This window comes from Saccopteryx leptura, chromosome 11, assembly GCF_036850995.1.
Source record: "Saccopteryx leptura isolate mSacLep1 chromosome 11, mSacLep1_pri_phased_curated, whole genome shotgun sequence".
Classification (NCBI taxonomy): Eukaryota; Metazoa; Chordata; class Mammalia; order Chiroptera; family Emballonuridae; genus Saccopteryx; species Saccopteryx leptura.
In genome coordinates this window covers 20113304-20138514 of record NC_089513.1, presented here as the reverse complement: position 1 = coordinate 20138514, position 25211 = coordinate 20113304, and the positions used below count along the sequence as shown (strand labels likewise).

The 25211-nt window shown below is 48.9% G+C and overlaps 1 protein-coding gene across 2 annotated transcripts in view; it reads right to left on the bottom strand.

Moving 5' to 3' along the window:
* Positions 1 to 25211, bottom strand: part of MYO5B (myosin VB) — a 320122-nt gene that overhangs the window by 171545 nt on the left and 123366 nt on the right. For both annotated transcript variants that reach the window (XM_066352739.1, XM_066352738.1), the window contains exons 2-3: positions 14666 to 14776; positions 2548 to 2719 (exon numbers count right to left, since the gene is read on the bottom strand). In XM_066352739.1, the coding sequence (XP_066208836.1) occupies positions 2548 to 2719; positions 14666 to 14776 (283 nt within the window). The remainder of the gene's footprint in view (positions 1 to 2547; positions 2720 to 14665; positions 14777 to 25211) is intronic.

The following is a 25211-nucleotide window of genomic DNA, read 5'->3' as shown; positions in this document are numbered from 1 at the left end:
TGTTTGAAACGACAGAGTCAGGAGAATGACAAGACAGACTACAGACTGGGAGAAATATTTGCAAAACCACATCTGATAAAGGACTATATTATCCAAAATATACAAAGAACTCAAAACTCAACAATAAGGATACAAACCGCCCAATTAAAAAATGGGTAAAAGACATAAACAGACACCTCACCAAAGAAGATGTACAAATGACAAATAAGTATCTAAAATGATGCTCCTCATCGTCTATCATTAGGGAAATGCAAAGGAAAACACTAATAGATGACACTGCACACCTATTAGAATGGCCAAAACCCAGAACACTGACAATATCGAAAGCAGCCGAGGATGGGAGCAACAGAAACTCTCATTCACTGCTGGTGGGAATGCACAATGGTACAGCCCCTTTGACAGTTTCCTACAAAACTGAACATCCTCATGCCATATGGTCTAGCACTCACACTCCTCAGTGTTTATCCAAAGGAGCTGAAAATGTATATCCACACAAAAACCTGCACATGGAGGTTTATGGCAGCTTTATTTATGATTACCAACACTTAGAAGTAACTAAGATGTCCTTCAACAGGTGAGTGGATGAAGAAACTGCAGCACATTCAGCACTAAAAAGAAATGAACTATCAAGATATGAAAAGACCTGGAGGTGGCCCTGGCCGGTTGGCTCAGCGGTAGAGCGTCGGCCTAGCGTGTGGAGGACCCGGGTTCGATTCCCGGCCAGGGCACACAGGAGAAGCGCCCATTTGCTTCTCCACCCCTCCGCCGCGCTTTCCTCTCTGTCTCTCTCTTCCCCTCCCGCAGCCGAGGCTCCATTGGAGCAAAGATGGCCCGGGCGCTGGGGATGGCTCTGTGGCCTCTGCCCCAGGCGCTAGAGTGGCTCTGGTCGCAATATGGCGACGCCCAGGATGGGCAGAGCGTCGCCCCTGGTGGGCGTGCCGGGTGGATCCCGGTCGGGCGCATGCGGGAGTCTGTCTGACTGTCTCTCCCTGTTTCCAGCTTCAGAAAAATGAAAAAAAAAAAAAAAAAAAGACCTGGAGGAACCTTAAATGCATATTACTTAATGAAGGAAAGCAATCTGAGAAGGCTACACATTGTGATTTCAACCACATGACATTTTATAAAAGGCAAAATGATGGAGACAGTGTCTAAGATCAGAGGTTGCCAAGGGTGCGTGGACAGCACAGATGACTTTGAAGACAAGGAAAACTCAGCCGGGAACAGGGACAGGAGTGCGCTCGGGGGTAGGAGCAGACGCCCAAGCTAGGACGCCATTCTCCTAAGACCCCGGGCTGTGCCTGTGCCAGTCAAGCCACGCAATGCGGCCACTGCTTCCCGGGCTGAGCTGCGATGCGGCCACTGCTTCCCGGGCTGAGCTGCGATGAGGGCCACTGCTTCCCGGGCAGAGCTGCGATGCGGCCACTGCTTCCCGGGCTGAGCTGCGATGCGGGCCACTGCTTCCCGGGCTGAGCTGCGATGCGGCCCCTGCTTCTCGGGCTGAGCTGCGATGCGGGCCACTGCTTCCCGGGCTGAGCTGCGATGCGGGCCCCTGCTTCCCGGGCTGAGCTGCGATGCGGCCACTGCTTCCCGGGCTGAGCTGCGATGCGGCCCCCTGCTTCCCGGGCTGAGCTGCGATGCGGGCCGCTGCTTCCCGGGCTGAGCTGCGAGGCGGGCCGCTGCTTCCCGGGCTGAGCTGCGATGCGGCCCGCTGCTTCCCGGGCTGAGCTGCGATGCGGCCCGCTGCTTCCCGGGCTGAGCTGCGATGCGGCCCGCTGCTTCCCGGGCTGAGCTGCGATGCGGCCCGCTGCTTCCCGGGCTGAGCTGCGATGCGCCCCGCTGCTTCCCGGGCTGAGCTGCGATGCGCCCACTGCTTCCCGGGCTGAGCTGCGATGCGCCCACTGCTTCCCGGGCTGAGCTGCGAGGCGTCCCACTGCTTCCCTGGCTGAGCTGCGAGGCGGGCCCCTGCTTCCCGGGCTGAGCTGCGATGCGGGCCCCTGCTTCCCGGGCTGAGCTGCGATGCGGCCGCTGCTTCCCGGGCTGAGCTGCGAGGTGGGCCCCTGCTTCCCGGGCTGAGCTGCGATGCGGGCCACTGCTTCCCGGGCTGAGCTGCGAGGCGGGCCCCTGCTTCCCGGGCTGAGCTGCGAGGCGGGCCCCTGCTTCCCGGGCTGAGCTGCGATGCGGCCACTGCTTCCCGGGCTGAGCTGCGATGCGCCCACTGCTTCCCGGGCTGAGCTGCGATTGGCACCAGTCACCACCCCACAGAGATGAAGGGCAGCCGACCTAAGCCCCATTCACTGACTGCAAACCTTTCAAGGTGCTTCTCATATAAATGAGGAGTGAAAGTAGGATGCTTAACCACTGGAGTTAACACAGAAAACCTAAAGATAAGTTTATTGGCAGGATATGTTTATAACTCTGATTACATGTGTACAAACATACACTTGTAATTAGTAAAAAGTGGCGGTGGTGATTTAAATCATTTAAACAGGAGGAACTTGACTACTGGTCAAGTTCAAACCCAGGCACCCAAGAGCTCTCCCCACTTACCACAGTAAGTGTAGATATGGTTGGACTCCAGGAAACGGACCTTTAAATTATGCAAAACAGCAGGCTCGTGTAGATAGCTAAGTGCAGTGAGGTCATTTTCTCCCACCAAGATATCTGGATTCCGCAAGAAGGGCAGCTGGTTGCTTTGGGCATCGATGGGGTATTCCCGGATCTAAATGCAAGTAACAGACACAACAAGGCAGAGTTAGGAAGCATTTCGACTGTCTTTGATCCCCGTCTGGTTGGCTAGGATTGCTATCCTGACACGACCATCAGTGATGAAGATAAAGAACGTGTTTTACAGAAAGGCAAACTGAGCAGAAGACCTGTGCTGCCACCAGCCACCGGCCCCGGTGGGACGTTCAGTGGAATTTCCCGATCACATAGTCCCAGTGTACCAAGGTGCAAGGCTGGGCGGCCCGAGAAATTCAGGAAGTACAACTGGATCTGATACAGTGTTCCCATAGACACGGACAACAGTACGGTGAGAGCCAGAGAGGAAGGGGATCGGGGAGGTGGAGGTGGGCAAAGCAGGGAAACGGGGAGGGAAGACGTGGCTTTGGGTGGTGAGCGCACGATGCAGTGTGCAGATGATGTTTTACTGATCTGCACACTTGAAACCTGTACAATTTTATTAACCAATGTCACCCCAATAAATCCAGTTTTTAAAAAAGCATTTTGCTTCTCATAAAAAAAAATACTTAATGGGTTTTTCATTCTAGTTGCAATAGGAATGCTGTTCTTTCTCCCCTGCAAGAAACCTTTGGTTTGCCCCATTTCATACTGGTGTTTCTTTACTCTCTCTCCCATCAACTAACACCCTCACTTTTCATTTGGATTACCTTGCAAACTAACAAACTGCCCTCTATAATTGCCCTCAAGATGTACATTTTTCTACAACCTAGCTGTAAGCTACTCTAGGGAAATAGAGTAACTTTGATCTAAAGTAAATAGGAACTTGACAGGGTGTGTGTGTGTGTCTGTGTGTGCATGTGTATATAATCAGGGAGTATGACTATACATCTCACGTTCACATCTCAAGTGCAGGGTATATCCTTGTATTCTTCGCACAGCACTGGACCACATAAGTGTATTGGCAGAGATGTTTATAACTCTGATTACATATGTACAAACATACACTTGTAATTAATAAAAAGATGGCGGTGGTGATTTAAATCATTTAAACAGGAGGAACTTGACTACTGGTTATGTTGTTTCATCTGAGTGTTAAGTTTCTTACAGCTTCTGAAGAATCACCTGAAAGCTTATAAAAACACAGTTTCCCAAACGTGACTTATGACCAGGATTTCTCGGTGGGGCCCAGAAACCCGAATTAAAAAAAAAAAATCCCCAAGTAGTTCTGATACAGGTGGGCCATTGTTTTAATTCACTACTCTGTATAAGCCTTTCATCACATTTGATGGACATAGCCTCGATTTACTGAGGTAACAAATTTCAAGAGAATATAAATATCAGTGCCCCCTCCCACCTCACTCCTAGAGGGACTTGTAATGACCAGATCTTGAGGTATATTAATGAATCCAGTAATTAAAGGACTGTGGTAGCAGTGCTAAAACACACAGGTAAGTGAAATGTAATGGCAGATCCAGAAATAAACGCAAGCACATATGGAAAATCTGTTCGTGGTAACATCAAAACTGCAAATACATGATTAAAGGGAATTTTCAGGTAAGAGTAGCAAACTAGTAGCCACTGAGGAAAAGAAAATATTAGGCCAGTGTTCCATGCTTCCTCCTTCTTACCAAAATAAATTTTAGATAGAACAAATGTGAAAATTAAAAACCAAAAAGAAAAACGAAACCAACAAAGTAAACATGGGCAAATATTTGTAAAAGTTTTAGAAGGAATGACTTTTTTTAAAGATTGATGCAAAAGCTAGAACAATGTAGGAAAGTAATCATTAGTTTCCCTAAAATATAGAACTTTAAAACCACCATAAAACACATCCTAGGCAGAGTAAAATGGGAGAAGGGGACAGTAATTCTGCATTACTAATTGACAGAATTAACAATCTTAATATCCAAAGTTTAAAGAAATCACACAGAACACCAACTCCCCAACAGAAAACTGTTCGTAGACTACAAGTCACAAAATAAGAACTACAAATGAACAATACATGAAAAACTATTCAATGTGACCATTAACCAACATGAGGCAAATAAAAAGTTATTAGAACTGATATTATCCATCATCTGAACAAAGATATACCAACTGACAAGCCCCTTATAGGAAGGGTACAGGCAAAGAGTCTGCTGCTTGTGGGTCAGAAAGACTGACCCTTTCCAGAGGGCCACTGGCAACACCTGGCCAGAATTTTTCATGAATATACTCGTTTATGGCTTCGGGAGATACTCTTACAAACCAGCAAAGATATCGACTCACCAAAGCTATAAATATGAAGTAAAACATGACATAGACCTCTATTTATGGCCAGGCAGCTACACACAGCATTGTGCTGAATCTAAGAAAAGGCATGTTGCAGAAGGAAATATGTCACACGACTGCATTTTTAAAAAACTGTATGTTAGCCTGAGCTGTGGTGGCGCAGTGGATAAAGCGTCGACCTGGAAATGCTGAGGTCGCCGGTTCGAAACCCTGGGCTTGCCTGGTCAAGGCACATATGGGAGTTGATGCTTCCAGCTCCTCCCCCCCCTTCTCTCTCCCTGTCTCTCCTCTCTCTCTCCCTCTCCTCTCTAAAATGAATAAATAAATTAAAAAAAGATGCTTAAAAAAAAAAACTGTATGTTAAAGTCTGCCTGGGGCAATAGCCCTATAAAATATCAATAGTTATCTATGTTAGTGAGGTTTCGTCTTTGTATGTAGTTTTCTAATATTAATTTTTTTCTTTTTAAAAATATTAATCAAGGCTCTTTTCTTTCTGTGAAAAGCTCTTTTTATTTACACCAAACTTACTCCATATAGGAGACCAGTAAACAACTATCATGTACGTGATGCAGACAAAATTCCAAAAGGTGGGAAACAAGGGGAAGTGGAGTGTTGAGAATTGACTTTCATTTCATTAAATGCTCGAGTGGCTGGCCCCCTTCACCTCCTGCCAAGTTAGTGGTACCACAGGGACTAACCATCCCTCCGTCCGGGAGCCATTCTGAAGACTTCTCCCGAGTCCCTCCCCTTAGGAGAGAGAACGTCTGCTCCTCTGCTGCGCCTCTCCCTGTGGTCCTCCAGCCGCTGGGTGAGAACCACAGGGCCAGCCCAGGGCAGAACCTCAGAGCTCACCCAGCCAACTCCAGTTTCCAGATTAGAATGCCGGGACCTGAGTCCAGGGTCTTTAAACCCTGAAGCAGAAATGCTGGCAGTCCATCTTTTGTCAGATGACTCTCCCCTCAAAATACTCTCCCGCAAGCATGCAGAGGGAAGCGCATATGCAATTTTGTGAAAGCAGGTCCACAAATAAGCTGGTGGTGTTGGTTACAGTGAAATTGACAGGGAGGGAAAATGCCCAGAGCAGCAGGAAAGAGGCAGAACTGCAAGCTCAGCACTCAGAGCGACACTCTGGGTGTGTGCGCACGCTTCGAGGGGGCGGAGGGAACCAGGGACTCAGGAACAGATTTTTTTTTCTTTAACAGGAATTTGTTTCTAGGTCTAACATTTACAACTAACATGGCTTTATTTGAAATCTAAGTGTTTATGATGTGACCAGGGACCATGAACTTTCTGGCACAAAAGACTTCCCTATATAATAACTAGGCCTTTAGAGGTGGAAAAAAAAGATGGAAAGTGAACACATCACACAATTAATGCTCAGTCAGCCACCTGGAACGAACCTTAGCCTCCCCCCCATGAGACCAGGCACAGGCAGGGGTCTCCCACTAGTGCCCACCTAGCATACAGGACAAGGCAATACTTGATGACTACTGAGGGAGATAAAGGGGAGGGATTAGTCTGTATTTGTACTCTCTAATAGAGTACCAAACGTGCTAGTGAAATTGAATTTGCTCTGGCCAGTTGGCTCAGTAGCAGAGCATCAGCCAGGCATGTGGAAGCCCTGGACTCAGTTCCTAGTCACAGGGCACACAGGAGAAACAACCATCTGCGGCTCCATCCTTCCCCTCCCCCCTCTCTCCCCCTCCCTCAGCCATGGCTCAAATTGTTTGGGCAAAGTTGGACCGGGCACTGAGGAGGGCTTCATGGCCTTGCTTCAGGTTCTAAAATAGCTTGGTTGCCAAGCAACAGAGCAGCGGCCCAGATGGGCAGAACATTGCCTGGTAGGGGGCTTGCCAGGTGGATCCCAGTCAGGAGCGCATGTGGAATCTGTCTCTGCCTCCCGCCTCTCACTTAATAAAAAAATAGTAATTAAATTTATTAAAGTTAAATGCAATTAAAACTTCAGTGTCTCAGTCACACTAGCTGTGTTCAAGGGTCCAGTAGCCACAAGTGGCTAGTGACTACCACACTGAACAATACAGATAGAGGACATTCCATTCACCACAATGTTCCTTTGGATAGAGCTTATCTAGATTGCTCTAAACTCTGTGGCTCTGTGATTCTAGGATACTTAGTTGGTGCTCAACAAATATTAGTTGAAAAGATGTCTAATTTATTCACGACCTCTCCCTTACCTCAACTCCTGTCCATGTTACATGGCACTAGAGCAAGAAAACAAAGATCTGAATGACAACACCCAACACAAAGACTTAAAGCTAGTACTCAGCACATACGGTAAAGAAAGCCCACTTCTTCCTTCTACTCTATCTACCCACAGAACCAGGAGATCTAGAGAAAAGACAAGCTAGGAGAAATATGGTTGCCAGCTGACAAGGAGACCCCGAGGAGCTACAGATACTATACCCTGGTGAAAACGGCACCCAACTAGTAATTACACCCTATACTCAAGGCCTGGCCATCAGCTAAAGCAGTGGCTCCTAACACCTCCTGTACGTTGGAATCCCATGAGGAACTTTAAAAACAGATATTCGTGTCCTATCCCCAAATTCTGGTTTCAGCTGTCTGGCAGCTATCCAGGCTTTGTGATTTTATACAAAGCTCACCAGGGGTTTCTAATGCGCAGCAGCCAAAGGTGAGAACCACCACTGGACTCAATTGCTGTGTGGCTATAAGTCCATCTCTTCACTTCCTTAGACTACAGTTTCCCTAATGGTAGGATGAGAGGGCTGGTCCCAACACTCTGTAAGGGCCCTTCCAACTCTATTGGCCTAAAGCATCTAACTTAGATCAATGGATGAAGGGGTATTCTCTTTCATGAAATCAGAAGAGCCGCCTGCCGAGAAACCAAAGTGAAGGAAGCTGTATTCCCAGGTAGTAGGAGACTGAGCTGTGAACCACTCACACTCACTCTAGTAGCAAGGGTCCAGCTCTAGGTCCATTTAATGTGTATCAAAGAACTGTTTTTACATTATGCCCTGAACAAGGAAAACAGGCACAAGTATTTGTTGAATCAGTGTTTTGCTGTGTCATATTCTGTAACAGTTCTGTGTTTAAGTCTTCTCACCATCTTCTCCAGTCCCTCTAAAGATCATTCTTCTTTTTTTTTTTTTTTTTTTTGTATTTTTCTGAAGCTGGAAACGGGGAGAGACAGTCAGACAGACTCCCGCATGAGCCCGACCGGGATCCACCCGGCATGCCCACCAGGGGCGACGCTCTGCCCACCAGGGGGCGATGCTCTGCCCCTCTGGGGCGTCGCTCTGCCATGACCAGAGCCGCTCTAGTGCCTGGGGCAGAGGCCAAGGAGCCATCCCCAGCGCCTGGGCCATCTTTGCTCCAATGGAGTCTTGGCTGCAGGAGGGGAAGAGAGAGACAGAGAGGAAGGAGGGGGGAGGAAGGGGGGGTGGAGAAGCAAATGGGCGCTTCTCCTATGTGCCCTGGCCGGGAATCGAACCCGGGTCCCCCGCAAGCCAGGCCGACGCTCTATCGCTGAGCCAACTGGCCAGGGCAAGATCATGCTTCTTAAAGAGAACCTTCTTATTCTTCCCCTCTTACTACTTAGCCCAGGCCTAAGCTCAGAGCAGGTAGTTAAATACTTGAAAAGTAAAATACTCTGTGATTCACGTAGAATTCTTAGTTAGAAAGAATCAGGTTATGAGGAAGTAACAACTAGCCCTGAAATCTCAGTGGCTTAATACCACAAAGGTTTCTCTCCCTCACTAGGTGTCCCAGGCTGGAGGGTATGGAAGTTCTGTTCCACGGGTCTGTCTGAGAGCGACACACTGCTTCCACACTCACCGAGCAGACGAAGAGATGAACGCCCATCGATTCTTCCATGCTTCTGCCTGGAAATGAGATCCATCGGTTCTATCTAGAGCTCTCTGGACAAAGTCACCATGGCGTCCCACTAACTACAAGGGGCTGAGGACTGTGGTGGAGTGTTAGGTACCATCTCTGTCATGGTAAGTGTTTCTGCTTTGAGATGTCAGCAAGAAACTTCGAGGGAGATCCCCGAGAGAGTTTCACAACCAGTGTGAGGTTGCGGAGTAAAGAGAGAAAGTGCAGTGGGGTAGAGTCAAGTATCTCAGCATGTTTTTATAACAGACTTCTACAGATGCGTGGCCTTGAACGTTTCATATTCTAAACCCTATCTTTGCATACACAGTACATTCATTATAAGCTAGACTGAAAGCTCCACAAAGGTTCGGATGTGCCATTTTCACTGATGTATAACAGGCCCTTTCATATAATAATGGCTCAAGAATAACTGTTTCAATGAATGAATAATGAATGAATGGTGATGCAAATGATTAGAGGAAGAAAAAGGCCATAAAAACACAATTTCAAAGTCTGAATTCTAAACAACATTTGAGCAGCATAAAATATGGAGTCAAAGTTAATCTTTCCATTTCAATTTATTGGAGGGAACACAGCTTCCACATTCTGTTGGAATCATGGGTCCCTGTTCAGCTTTTTCTTCTCTTTTTTTTTTTTTTTTTTTTGTATTTTTCTGACGTTGGAAACGGGGAGGCAATCAGACTCCCGCATGCGCCCGACCGGGATCCACCCAGCATGCCCACCAGGGGGCAATGCTCTGCCCATTACCCACCCAGCATGCCCACCGGGGCCGATGCTCTGCCCATCTGGAGCGTTGCTCTGTTGCATCCAGAGCCACTCTAGCGCCTGAGGCAGAGGCCAAGGAGCCATCCCCAGCGCCCGGGCCAACTTTGCTCCAATGGAGCCTTGGCTGCAGGAGGGGAAGAGAGAGACAGAGAGGAAGGAGAGGGGGAGGGGTGGAGAAGCAGATGGGCACTTCTCCTGTGTGCCCTGGCTGGGAATCGAACCCAGGACTCCTGTACTCCAGGCCGATGCTCTACCACTGAGCCAACCAGCCAGGGCCCCTGTTCAGCTTTTAAGTTGGTGTTTAACAGCAATAAATAGTCCGGACCATTTCCTGTATGGGCTGAAACGAGGGATTCTAAGCATTGGCACTGCTTTCACTTAGGATTGGAGAATTCTCTCCTTGGGGAAGAGGAGGACGGGGAGGCTCCCTGTGCCTTAGAGGGTGCCTGCCATCAACCCTGCCCTCTCCCCACTAGATACCAGTAGCAAACTTCCTTCTTCAGTCATAACAACCAAAAATGTCCCAGGGTAGGTGGTGGGGGGGGAATCACTGCTTTGCCCATCTGTAAGCAGAAACAGCGAGGAAAATAGCCCAACTAATGGAAAAGGTCATGACTACAGCAGGGGAACAGGTTGATGATAAGTAGACAGATAGCCATCTAGCGATGGACGGTGATGGTGGTGATGGTTACACAACGATGTCAAGGTACTTTGTGCCACCAACCGGTACACTTACAAATGGTGAAGATGGTAAGTGGTAGAGGGCTCAGATATGCCAAGACTCTTTTTAAAGCTCATGTATCTCGTCTTCTTCTCCCTAACTCAGGGCCCCATCAAGGCGGCTGCTGGACACTGGATACAGAACTGGAATGCAAAACCATGGAAACAAGGGGTAGAGTTTTCCCTGCCACTAGAGGGCAGGAGCTGAGCAATTTGTAAGGAAGGGGAGGGCACACAAGAGCACACAGAGTTCCACTCCTGGCAGAGAATGAGGAAGCACATTTATCACCATGGTGTGCACACATCGAAACGCTTGATCCGGTCTGAAAACACAGTACTGTCTAAGGGTTGGCACACCTAGATACCCTGCACCCATCACAGCAGTCGGGAGAAAAAGAGAAGACACTACCCTTCTCCCCCAAGAAGTTTCCCATCTTCTCATTGGCTTAAATATAGTGGTACCTTGACACACGAGTTTAATTCATTTCACAGCTGAGCTCATGACTCAAATTGCTCATGTGTCGAATTGAATTTCCCCATTTAAATTAATGGGAATGCAATTAATCCATTCTGGCCCCCAAAAACGACATGAGTTTTTTGTTTTATATGCTTTTAAATAAGAAAATGTACTTTATAAATAACAAATACATATACATATACATATATACATAAGTACACATAATAAGAGAGAATGTAAAGAAATAAACTGGTTTATGAAGTGTATTTACCTTCAAGATCAGGTGGAGATGCTGGCAGATGAGGAAGAGATATTAGCATAACAATGGCTCTTCCCATACAGGAAGGTGATTAGCAATTTCACAGACAGCTGCCCAGCACCATTTTTAACAATAAAAGTGAACAAACTCAGAAAATGCAAATTTTACACTCATTTGCCCAACAATCACTATTTTCTTCACTGACTTTTTGCTTTTTCACCACACTTTCCTCTCTTGCACTTAGAGGCCATTTCAACAAAAACTTTTCCATGGAAGTTTGTTTCTTCCTCCCTTTCAGAACGTTCGGCAGGCTATACCTAGTGGAGGGTGGCAGAAGCTTGTGATTCAAATATCCGCTTGTGACTTAAAGCAAAAAATCCCACGAGTGACTGCTCATCTCTCAAATTGCTCGTGATTTAAAGTGCTTGTGTGTCAAGCTACCACTGTATAAAACATGTTACATTGTGTTGAGTGAAACAAACCAGACACAACAGGACAAATATTGTATGGCTCCATCTCTATGAGGTACCTAGAACAATCAGTCTCCGAGACGGAACGCAGAAGAGCGATGACCAGGGAAAGGGGGAATGGGAGGGGGAATTAATATTCACTGGGTACAGAGTGTCAGTTTGGCAAGATGAAAAGAGTTCTGCAGATAGATGGTGGGGATGGTGGCACAGCATGGTACAGTAGCCCCCTCATCCATGGAGGATATGTTTCAAGACCACCAGTGGATGCCTGAAACCTAGGATACTACTGAACCCTATATATGATATATTACATCTTTTCCTACACACACATATCATGAAGTTAGAAGTAAGAGATTAAAAATAACTAATAATAAAATAGAACAATTATCACAATATACTGTCATAAATGTTATGTGAATGTAGTCTCTCTCTCTTTCTGAGAACTGATGACTAAGTCTACTGAGTGACTAATGGACTGGTAAGTATACAGTGTGGAGACCCTGCACCAATAGATGATTCACTTTCCAGGTGGGATGGAATGGGATGGTGCGAGATTACAGCATACTACTCAGAATGGCATGCAATTTAAAACTTATGAAGTATTTCTGGAACTTTCCATTTAATATTTTGGATCGCAGTTGCCCATGGGTAACTGAAACCATGGATAAGGAGGGGACTACTGTACTTTATGACACTAAACCGTGCCCTGAAAAATTGTTAACATGGTAACTTATGTTTCACTACAATAATAAGCAAGCAAACCACAGGGAAAAAGAAAGCTTTTTGAGGAGCACTGAGGGGCTGACCTCCTTGAACAGAATTCACAGGGGAGCAATCAGGTGGAAGCCCGGGGTCAGGAATGTTACTGTTGTTACAGAAGAGAACGAATTTATCCTCACCCTCCGCAGCTGCGGTTACGCCCACACAACTGGACTTCAGAGGGAGGAGCAGGGGGTGGGGGAAACGGAGTGCGGGCAGATTTCCCAGCCAGCCTGGTGTATGAGATGGTTTCAGCTGGAGGAGAGGGTCTCGAGGACCCTTTCTTCAAGCATGCTGGCCAACCATCTAACTTCTGACCTCTGGCCTCTGGCCCACAGCTCAGCTTACTCCTAATGACAGCTCAGAGCCAGCAGTGGACAGACCACAGCCCCGGAGCAACCTGGACGGAGTCAGATATGCACAGAACATGATTTCTGCAGAGCTGCTAATCCCCAGCCCCAGGTACCCGGTCTGATTTCACACTGCCCGTCCATACAGCAGGGCGTGGCAGGGCCTGGGCAGCTGCCAGGACCGTCAGGCAGGGCAGGACTCACTGTCAGCAGAGAGGCATGACTCTGCTCTGTTTTGGCAACACAGATCATTTCTCACTACCCCCGTACACTCTTTAAAAACACCCACCCACTTACAAGATCAACTGAAATGAAATCTGTTTGGAGAAAAACCATTCCAGTGGGTGAATTAATTTCATTTTGTTTTGGGCGTGGGGTGTGAAGTTATTCAACGTGGTAAACATGATTTCATCCGTTGGGAATTTTGTTCTTCACTTCAAAACCAGAGCAAGCTAGCAAAGCTGGCCTGCCAGGAAGGGGAAGGTGAGGGTGCACACCTTGGAGTACACGTCTTCTAGCAAGTTCATTGTTCCAGTTCGACTGGGAGCTATGCTCAAGTTGACACAAAGCAGAAGTGAGTAAGGTAAGGCTTGTCACTCTTCCTACTAATCAATTAGTTAATCACCAACCACAGTAGATTCTATGTCAGCAAAGTATAAGACATGGTCCATTTCTCTAGTTGGTCATTAACTACCTAGAAAGACAAGAAGACCAATGTGCTTGAAAGAAGGAGAAACCGTAGTACAGTAAATGATCAGGCTAAAGATGTGGTGCCAACTTTTAGTGTCACTGCAGTTCAGAGGAGGCCACAGCCACTCCAGCCTTCCCTCCGAGCAATGCCTGCTCTGCAGCCCCTCCAACGCAGCCCGTCCCAGAGCCAAGCCTTGATTTCTTCCTGCCACTTCATTCAGAGCCTGCCTCCTCCCAGTCTCCCCCACTGCACACCTTGCAAAAACGGCCTCTGACTGCGTCCTACCCACCGTCTTCCCCCTTCTCCAACGGTTCCTGCCAGCTGCAGCTGCCTCCTTTAACACACCGAAGGGACACGCCACGGCCTCCAGGCTTTAGCGCACACACATGCCTGGGCACTCTCTACTCTGGGTCCGCTGCGCCCTGAGTCTCCGATGGCCGGCTCTCTTCCACCTCCCTCCTCCCTCAACACCCTCAGCTCAGCGGGCTCTCTCCTTCAGGTTCCTTCTCCCCCACACCTCGCCCACTTGCTTCTGTGGCTGCGGCAACTCTGTCACCCTTCATGTCCACGCTCACTGCTGCCTCCCGCACTGAGCTGCTCCCCCAATGGCAGGGCCACAACCGTTAACCGGCACACCCGTGCCCCGGCACAGGGCAAGCACTCCAATATTTGCGAAATGCACAAATCGCAGAGCAGGTTGGTCACACAGGCTCATGAAGAGAGAAACTGAATCAGACCCAGAGAGAACAGGATTGCACAGTTACGACCTTGTCTTCCTGTCCAGAGAAACCACCTGAAAGGCAACTAATAAAAAAGAAATCTCACTGCAGCCACTAACACATTCTGAGTGCCAAAGTGCCCGGCTCTACTCTGAGTCACGTAGGGACTCATTCTGTTCTCAGAAGTGCCCTCGACAAGCTATCACATCTGAAGGCACAGAAAGATCGCTAATTTGCACAGGGCGCGAAGCTAGCCACGGCCAAGCCGGGATCCCAACCAGGCCAGCTGGGTCCAGGCCTGGTGCTCTCACCATAGTACTGTACACTGTCTCCTGGACCAGCTACCCCGTCACCACCCCCCCACGGATGCCTCCCCATGGAAGAAGCCCCCTGTCCCCTCTACTCCACTGAAAGGTTCTGGCCTCAGTCACCAGGGATCTCCTTGATAACACCAACAGGCGCTTATACTATGTGACATCGTAGAGCAGTTTCCTGGGTTAGCACGGTCAAGTACGTTATCACCAACAGCAATGAAAACGATGCCAGAGGTTCAGCAGCTCCCATCTGCAGGAGCAACTCAACCCAGCGTGTGCCATCCAGTTCTGCCCAGCAGACCGGTGAGCCCATCCCCACAACCCGCACTTACAGTTTCATCTTCCAGCCTGAGCGGCAGGCTCTGGTCTCCCTCCTTGTAGTCCTTGGTTAATTCGGCCGCGCGCCACACTTCGTCAGGGTCGGGGATCCAGACCCGTGTGTACTGAAAGAGGAAAACAGCAGTGAAGCTCTCGGGTTTCTGAACAGGTGTCGCTGCCTATGGGGGCCCTCAGGAGGACGGAAGCCTGCTGGACACATTTTCCTCCCGTCTCATTTCTGGACATAAGAGGATCCAGTACCACAATAACAGGCAGCAGAGGGCACCTCCTAGATCCTAAGAGAGTGAGTACCACAGGTCACTGAAATCAGTTCTACCAGGGAGACTGCCAAGCCTGCACTTGGTTTTCCCCAGTGTTCTGCACCAGCATTTCCAAGGTGGTACACAATGGCGAGGGGGTGGGGAGAGGTCAGTGTGCTGCAAACAACAAGCAACACATGCGAAACCCAACAAGATGGGTTTCCTCAAAGCACGGAATGTCTGATCTGCTCCGCTACTCTGCTCTGGGGACAAAGCCATTTTCCTGCGGAAGTGAAAGAGTGGTCAGCAAATGGAAAGTGTGTCTATGTATTCCTATGTTGTCAGCAACCTCAATTTACTTGTGCACTCTCCAAGTCACAGACACCCTGAAATCTCATCCAACCTCCCCTAGGTCACTAAGCTGGCTAAATCCTGGCAGGGGACAACCGAGCCCTGGGTAAATGGCAATGCACCTCCATGTGACGTGGGGACCCCCAGCCCTGAATGCACATTAGAATCATCTGGGGGCTTTGCAAATACAAGTCTGGGTTCCATCACAGACTGGCTCAGTCAGAGCCCGAGGTGAGTGTAACGGGCAGCTAGGAGGACCACGGGTCAGCCCAGAACGGAGGCAGTGGGATCTACTGGCTGTCACTCCTATACCACGCTCCTTACACCTGTCAGACAAGCCTCTGAATCTGTTTCATTGCTATGTGACTTCCACAGGGCTTATCTGCTTTAGAAGCTGCCTGTGTGCATGCATGTGCATACACACACACACACACACACACACTCACACACGGTTTCGTGGGCACAGAATGTTCTTTGCAAACCTGAAACTAATGCTCTTTTGACCAAAATCCCAGCTGAATGTGTGCCGGGGACAGCATAACCCACCCCTCACAGGGTGACAGCTCCGGGCACAGACCTGCGGCCCATCAGTCACTGGGACACAGCAGCCTGCTGGCTTTATTTTGGTCCTGCTTTTATACAGTGTTTTCCTCCGGGTGGTCACGGTCCCTGCTACAGTTGCCTTTGATTCAGTGCTGAGCCATGAAAGTCAGGAGGCAAAGGACAGAACACTGATCTGGGGAAAGCCAACGGCCGCCAGGGTGCTTCCCTGCCGCCCCAGCTCGGGGTACAACGCCATTCGGTTCTGGCGTTCCAGAGAATCACGTTCACAGGACCCTCCCTGCCTATTGCAAGGCATCACCGACCCTTTACAGGAAGACGCCACAGAGCGTCACGGTGTCTGAGAGCTTTACAGTAAGGTATGGAGAATGTTCTGAGGTGTCCCCAGAGAAAACGAGGAGTGTCTGCCAACCTGCACTGTCAACATTTCTCCTCCCCTCAGCTGTTCTAACTCCCCACCTCCACTGTCGTTTCAGCCGACCATCTGCCTTGCTGCGATGACTCGCAGTGCTCTGTCCCCAAGCGTTGGGGGGGGGGGGGTTCCTTAGCGTCCTATAGTTTCTAGCCCTCTGAGTTACGCTCCTGTGACTTCCCCTCCAGCTGAGGGAGTACGGCACATCCAATGAACTCTACTCAAGTCGGTATCCACTCAGTGTAAACAGTTTCAGGAATGGCTCAATGTACCCGAAGAGAATGGCAGGGTCCCCACAGAAAGTGAGTGGAAGTGACGATGTGTGGGCAAGCTGTGTGACATCCTGGAAGCCAAGGAGCCCTGCCCTTGCTCACCCGGGACTCCTCAACCCTGCACCCCATGTCCACTCACTGAACAGCTGGTTGCCCAGTATGGGAATCTCACTGTCTGGCTCTATTCAACTTGTACCCTGGGAGGGTCCATTTATCTTCCTAGTTGTATAAGTCTATTCTCTCTACATAACTGGAAACACCCGGTAGAGAGAAAACTGTCTTCTGTATTTGCACAAACCCACAGAACCCATCACAGCATCCAGGCCATAAGGGGACAGACACCCTTATGACACTCCAGCTCTTTGCTACATCAAGCAAAGACCTCAGCCTCGCCAGGACCCAGAGGCTTGTTAGAAATGCAACATCCCAGCCCCCTCCACAGCTGCTGAGTTAAAAGTGTGCATGCCAGAACCTCCTCCCTAATCTTGCCATGCGATCTCACACTTCCTCGTTTCGTGCACAGGTCGCAAGCCGCAGCCCTGGGCCAGGTGTGGTGTGCCACCGGTTTCTGTCGCGCATGAGTTTAGAAATAGTTTCTAAACTGTTAATTGGCTTAAAATTTTTTCAAAAGAATGATATTCACGTAACACATGAAAATTATATGAAAGCCAAATTTTGGTGTTCATGAATATTTTGCCTGGAAGACAACCACACATTTCATTCATGCACTGCCCATGGCTGCCTCCATACTTCAGGGACAGTTGTGTAGCTATGACATAACTCTGTGGCCCAAAAGCCTAAAAGACTGACTAACGGCCTTTTACAGGAAAGGTGTGCTGCCCGCTACCCTTGTGATGCTGCCTCCTCAGCCCAGAACGCCCACCCCTCCCTCGTCCACGGGGGCAGAGTCCGGGTTCCAGCGCCGTCTCCTCAGAGCTCCTCCTTCCCTGGGCCCTGGAGTGAGCCCTTCTGGCCTGAGCTGCCTCAGTCACTTCTTCCGTGATTGACTGTCTGGTTCCACGGTCATTTCTTTCATGTCCGTTTCATCTCACTACTTCAAGATCTTTCAGGTACACCACTGGAATCTTTGTGTCCCTGGCATGTGGTAGGTGCTCAGATCATATTCACTGACACAGGAATCATAAAGAGAGATCGTGCTTGTATGGGGCATCTGGTTTATATGTAAAACATATAGTGATGAGCATCACGTAGTCAAATACAAACACGGAGATCTATCCCCTGAGCTTAAGGGACACGTAACCTAGCTGGGTAGATAATTCACATAAAAATATGAGGTAGGCCCTGGCCGGTTGGCTCAGTGGTAGAGCGTCGGCCTGGCGTGCAGAAGTCCCGGGTTCGATTCCCGGCCAGGGCACACAGGAGAAGCACCCATCTGCTTCTCCACCCCTCCCCCTCTCCATCCTCTCTGTCTCTCTCTTCCCCTCCCACAGCGAGGCTCCATTGGAGCAAAGATGGCCCGGGCGCTGGGGATGGCTCCTTGGCCTCTGCCCCAGGTGCTAGAGTGGCTCTGGTAGCGACAGAGCAACGCCCGGGAGGGGCAGAGCATTGCCCCCTGGTGGGCAGAGCATCGCCCCTGGTGGGTGTGCCAGGTGGATCCCGGTCGGGCACATGCGGGAGTCTGTCTGACTGTCTATCCCCGTTTCCAGCTTCAGAAAAATACAAAAAAAAAAAAATGAGGTATTGTGACTCTAAGGAGTAATGTGACTATTTCCTAGAAAGAGTAAGAGCCCTCAGTGGGGCAGGGCAAGATGAGAGAAGGGAGGCCAGCAACAGTTAATGGCCTTTAGAAAGAAAGGAGATAGCCAAATTCTCCTGTGACAACTTTTTACAAGACAATGCGTATTACAGATCTGTTCAAACAAACGTTAGATCCAAACCCACTACACGTTCGAGCATCTAATGTGTGTCCACTCTGAGCCAGATGCTCTCAGGTCTCCTCCCTCTCCACAATAAAGACGTGTATTGAGATTACAGCGGTCCGTTGTTACCAGTGAATGCTGTGTTGTGAAACTGCCAGTGGGTGACATCTGCAAGCAGGTCCCTCGGCTCCCTGCCTCCTCACCTTAATCCTGCTTCATGGGTTCTCAGCGTAACGTGCCTATGAATCCCTGAGCAGAGCTATTTACCCAGCGTCACGCATACCACACTTGATGAGCGATTTATAGGACTTCCAAGGGCAATTTTAACCATAATCAAGTTTTGCTTTATGCATTGCCTTTGCAAACAACCATCCCACCGCCCCTTTCCTCCACAGACCCTCCCTCACCCCACCCTCGGAGGAAGACACATTGCTTATCACCCAGGACAAGGCGAATCACAATCAGCGCAAAGGAAACAGCCAAGAGAACAGACAAAGGGACGGGAGAGACAGCACAACAGCCGGCGAAGACCTGAGGGAAGCAAGACAGACGTGGTCTGAGCGGTGGAGATGGACAGAATTAGGAGGGGAAGGGCCCCTTCAGGGTAACACAAACGTGTTTAATGAGAGGTGGTGGCCACACAACACTATTAAATGCCAATGGGTTGTTCACTTTAAATAGTTCAGTTTGTGTTATGGGAAATACACCTCATTTTTTTAAATTGTTTGGGTTGTAGGCCCTGGCCGGTTGGCTCAGCGGTAGAGCGTTGGCCTGGCGTGCGGGGGACCGGGGTTCGGTTCCTGGCCAGGGCACATAGGAGAGGCGCCCATTTGCTTCTCCACTCCCACCCCCTCCTTCCTCTCTGTCTCTCTCTTCCCCTCCCGCAGCCAAGGCTCCATTGGAGCAAAGATGGCCGGGTGCTGGGGATGGCTCCTTCGCCTCTGCCCCAGGCACTAGAGTGGCTCTGGTCGCAAAAGAGCGAAGCCCAGAGCATCGCCCCCTGGTAAGCAGATCGTTGCCCCTGGTGGGCGTGCCGGGTGGATCCCGGTCGGGCGCATGCGGGAGTCTGTCTGACTGGCTCTCCCCGTTTCTAGCTTCAGAAAAATATAAAAAAATAAATAAAATAAAATAAAATAAATAAATAAACTGTTTGGGTTGTAGATGAAACGCACATCTTCCTGTGCACACCCCCAGCCAGGATTCTCCCTGATAGTGCTGGGAAAGAGGAAGACAGGGTATATGCTTCTAACAGAAAGCCGCCATTCCGAGGGGCCGAACTGATACACTCTAGAACCAAGGTTCTTTGTGGCCTCTGAATGTTCTCACCTTCAAGGACTTCCCTCAAACAAACCTGAACTCTAGCAGCGGAATTCCTGCAGGCAGCAGACTGTACGCCACTTGTCACTACCCTATTTTAACAATGCTTAATCTCATCACATCAAAGTAAACAGATAACAAGTGCTTTGGGACAGAGAGCTACCCTCCTACTCCCAGGTCACTTCCGCCACCTCTGAGGATCAGTGCGCAGGGGCTCCTCAGACCCACCACTGGAGGGGGTGGCCCTAGGGCAGTAGTGCTGCTCCGCCTTGGCAGCACGGGAGAGTCCCCGGGGGGTGTTTCAGCTCCCACTCGGGCAACCCCTCCGAGCGCACTGCATCAGTCTCGGAGGGTGGGGACCAGGGAGTGATTTTCCAAGCTCTCTAGATGCAGTCAACATGCAAGCAAGTTTGATACCCACCGTTCCACGCAGTATGATTTGGTAACTATGACATCCAGGGCACCACAGACCCTCGCGTGCCTAGAGGCTTCTCCCCACCGGCTATGGTGGAGCACGACATCCCAGCCATGGAGTCTTTCTCCTGAGCTAAAGCGCTACCTCTAGAAAGCTCCTGCTGAAACATAAACACAACATGGAGAAGAGCAGAGCATTTACCCATTGATACTAGTCATCATGCAGAATAGCGCCGTGGTTAAGTGTGTGGGCTCTCGAGCCAGACAGCCTGGGCGAGAACTCCAACCACCCCTAATAGATTGGGTAGGTTGAGGAATGGGTCTGAGCCTCAGTTTCCTCAGTCGTACAATGGGGTAAGAGACGTTCACTAGGCGTTCCAAGAATAAAATGAGATCCCATGGTATCCAAGTACTTATTGAAGGAGTTAGCAATGGTGACGATGACGATACTGTACACTGTCTAGTCTAGAAGACAGGGTTCTGATGGGATCGGGCATAGGATTAAGGGATGGGAATAGGAAAATAACAAGTCTAAGGTGTTCCGCCCATTGAGGTACTTTGGACACCCTACAAGTAGAACATAGGTAGCCGTGGCTTGCCTCAAAATCAAGCCCTGGATGTAGGCTTGATTCTCCAACTCTCAAACCCTGCAAGAAGCAACTCTCAGTGCGGACTGGCACTTAAGAATTATCTGCATATCTAAAAAAAAAAAAAAAAATAAGCGAACAATCCCCATGTCCCACTCTTGAATAATTAAGATTAAATCTTTGGGAGTAGGGCCCAAGCACTGTGGTTTCTGTTTGGTCTGGTCTTACTTTAAGCTTCCCAGGTGATGAATGTGCCATTAAAGTTAAACCCCCTATTTCAGAGTGAGTCTCAGATCCAAAGCCAACTTCAGGGAAAAGGGAATCGGACAACGAACACATTCACTCCCTAGAATTAATCACGCCACCTCCATAACCTTACACTAATGTAAGTAATTTCAAGTACTTTAATCATGTCACAGTAATTTCAACACTAAGGTAAAGATAAGTAGGGTTATCGCTAATATTTCACAGAGGAAAAAACTGTGGGTATAAAGTACTAATTTGCCTAAGTGCACAGTGAATAGCCAAGTCTGGAGAAGCAGCGGACATCTCAGACTCCCATTCTAAGTTTCTCCCCATCTCCCCCTCATGGAGAAACACTGATTTTCTTAGAGCAGCCCAGGTCCCACTGGGTATATATTGTACACAGGTGTCCTGTAATTACACATAAAAAAAATGCCTGTTTATAAGGACATTCCAAGTTAAGTTGCCAGGTAGTTTCAGAGTTAATAATTGGGCAGACTGGTGAAGTTTTGGTCACAATGTACCTTGACTCAAAGCAAGGTGGTCTGGGCACAGTCCCCTGGGAATGGACAAGAGGTGACCCTATAGGCTAATCTGGTGGCTGAGTCCATTCACTGCTATCTCTGTTTAGGGGACAGGAGTGGGACCACTACCTTGTTCATGGCTGTACCCTTCACACTCACTAACATGATACTATGGGTTAGCAGGACTCACATCTCTGATCTATAATTAAAACCAGGGCTCTGGGTGGTGATGGGAGGGAAATTTTCTTGACAAAACAGAGAAAATAGTCAATAGCTCTTTCTTGGAACATGAATTTTGTTCTAGAACTCACTGGGGAAGATTCAAAACTGAGCTGATCAGCTTCCATTGCTCAAGGAGCACAGAAGCCACCAAATGTCTCCACAGGGAACCAGTCTGAGATCCATCGCAGACAGCAGTGCCACCAAACAAAAGCCACCAGCACTGAACTAAGTGAACAGGTTGTGGCTCTCCAGGGAAAACATATTGTTAACAAGGCAGGGAGGTGAGACCGGGAACTCAGATGGCCCGAGGCAGAAGGGACTGTGCTCAGCCAAAGGGCAGCAAGCTGCTCCCCTGACCTTGCTGGAGCCCCAAGTCCAGGGACACAGTGATAGGAAGGTAAGCTGAGAACACAGTGCTCAGAGACTAAACACCCTCTAAGCCAAAAAAACTTATACCACTTATAAAAACAAAAATGGAGGTGCATTTAGCTCAATTCTTTAGTGAGGTTAGAAAAACAGGTTTAAACACTTCTCAAAAATGTCATAAAAGAGCCCTGGCCAGTTGGCTCAGTGGTAGAGCGTCAGCCTGGTGTGCGGAAGTCCTGGGTTCAATTCCCGGCCAGGGCACACAGGAGAAGCGCCCATCTGCTTCTCCACCCCTCCCCCTCTCCTTCCTCTCTGTCTCTCTCTTCCCCTCCCGCAGTTAGGCTCCATTGGAGCAAAGATGGCCCGGGAGCTGGGGATGGCTCCTTGGCCTCTGCCCCAGGCGCTAGAGTGGCTCTGGTCGCAACAGAGCGACGCCCCGGAGGGGCAGAGCATCGCCTCCTGGTGGGCAGAGCGTCGCCCCCTGGTGGACGTGTTGGGTGGATCCCGGTCGGGCGCATGCAGGAGTCTGACTGTCTCTCCCCGTTTCCAGCTTCAGAAAAATACAAAAAAAAAAAAAAAAAAAGGTCATAAAAGATGTCCTCTGTTTGGCGTAACTGTGTCCATTTTGAAGCTTCTCCTGTTAAAGCAATAGTCCTTTGGAGGGGGAGGAAAGAGAAAAAAATGCTTCCCAACCAAGCCAACAGTTTCATTCTAGCAGCATCACAATAGCGGAGTCCCCAGGGGCTCGGTACCTGGCAGAGCACTGCCATGTTGCAGGAACTATGAAAACATCCTGCCTACCTGCCCTTGCAGTTGGAAGTGGGTCACATTTCACTCTTTAGCAAAGGAAGAGTCCAGAGGACAAAGACTAGACTTTTTACCTCATCTGAGCAGAACCTCCCACAATCCTCTCCGTATTTGAGGTCTAAAGATCATGTTTCATGGGCTCAGACACCATCCTGAACCCCATGGTGGTGATTAGTCCCCCAAAGTTGGGGGATGGGGCAAAGTCAAGAACATCCCCACCAGTATGTTGCTCAGGCATCTTCCTTCTCATCTACTGAGCTCCCACTATGAGAGACAGGAGAGCAAGAGGGTTGGGTACCAGCCTCGACTCCCATCACCGGCTCAGCTTCCTCATCGGTAAAGTGGGGAAATGTCTTCCTTATTAGGATTGCTGTTAGGATTAAATAAAATGGTGTTTATAAAACAATTAGCATGGCCTTATTGGTGCGAGTGCTGTGGATAAAGCGTGGACCTGAGATGCTAAGGTCCCAGCTTTGAAACCCTGAGGTCACTGGCTTGAGTGTACCTCACTCAGCTTGATTGCAGGGTCACTGGCTTGAGCGTGGGATCATAGACATGACTCCATGGTCGCTGGCTTGAAGCTTAAGGTCACAGGTTTGAGCCAGGGGTCACTGGCTGGGCTGGAGTCCCCTCACTCCAATAAAAACACAGATGAGAAAGCAATCAATGAACAACTAAGGAGACCAAGGAGTCGCAACAAAGAATTGATGCTTCTTATCTCTCTCCCTTCCTGTCTCTCTCCCCCCTTGCAAAATAATAAATAATAATTAAAAAATAAAAACCAATTCGCACAGCATCTGGCACAAAGTAAAGGCTCAGTTGTAACTGTCAGTGGCAGGAACGCAGGTCCTGAGAGTGAATAGACCGGGAGGGCTCCCTCCGGGACAGCTCTGACGAATGATCCCCCCAGAGCCCTGGGCAGGCAGTGTCCCGGGAAACAGACACTCCCGCCCCCACGCTACTTCCGGAGTTGACTCCTGCCTCCGCCCCCAGCAGCAAGACCAGCTTCTGGCTCTCCCTGTGTACTCACCCGTTACAGCAGCAGGGGTCCCCAAACTTTTTACACAGGGGGCCAGTTCACTGTCCCTCAGACCATTGGAGGGTCGGACTATAAAAAAAACTATGAACAAATCCCTATGCACACTGCACATATCTTATTTTAAAGTAAAAAAAACAAAACGGGAACAAATACAATATTTAACATAAAGAACAAGTAAATTTAAATCAACAAACTGACCAGTATTTAAATGGGAACTATGCTCCTCTCACTGACCACCAATGAAAGAGGTGCCCCTTCCAGAAGTGCGGCAGGGGCCGGATAAATGGCCTCAGGGGGCCGCATGTGGCCCCCGGGCCGTAGTTTGGGGACCCCTGCGTTACAGGCTTCCTGGCCCTAGTACCTTTACTTTTCCCTAAATGCGCTTCACTGGGAAGCTGCCTATAACTTAAAGACAGAGGGAATTATGTGTTACATTACATTAAATATATGTAAATATACTATTTATCCAGAACTAAATACTGTAACTGAAAATCCACGTATAATTTCTGGGCCAATCAGGCAGGTCCCTGAGGCCCAGCCCTGATCTCTTCAGAACTTGCTCCTTGTTCTTTTCCAGATGAAGAAGAGCTGAAACTTAATGCAGAGAGACTAGGAAAGCAGAAAGCCACTCAACGTCCATGGGGTAAAGGAGGATTAAAAAAAATAAAAAAGGCAGAGAAGCAAGTTTCATTCTGTCATGTATTAAATGCACAGTTAAACAGCAAAGTTATAATAAAAACCAATACTTCCTATCGTTTAAATGAAACAAAAGTCAAACACGCTCCAGGCAGAGCCAGCTCCATATTTCTGGCACTGGCTCACTGCAATCATAGTTTTGGGATTTGCTATCTTACATGCTTATAGCTGTATGTCATCTCGACCCAGTCTTCGGAGAAAAGATTCAACTCCTTCTGATATCAGATTACATCATCAGCCGCCCTGCTGTCTTGAGCTACATTCTTCTGTATTTATGTCTGAAGCTTATGAAGAACCAAGCCTTCATGTGGCTGTTGAAGGCAAAATTTACCTGACAACTTATTGCCCTGTAGAAGCTGTTGGTAGAGTAAGTGGTATGTCCTCAAGTGACAGACTGACCAGATGGGACGTGCTTGGTGCTAGGGTGGGGGTCTGCTGAGTCATTTTACCGAGACAGCTTACAGCTGCAGTGCACTTGTTGACGATGGGACCTGCAGTGGCATGTGGGGCTTAAAAATAGCTATCAAACTTGTGTTGAGGTTGAAGTTTTAGGAAGATCACTGAAAGTCCTGTTTAAAGAGGGGTATGTCAACAGCAAGTTGGTTTTGT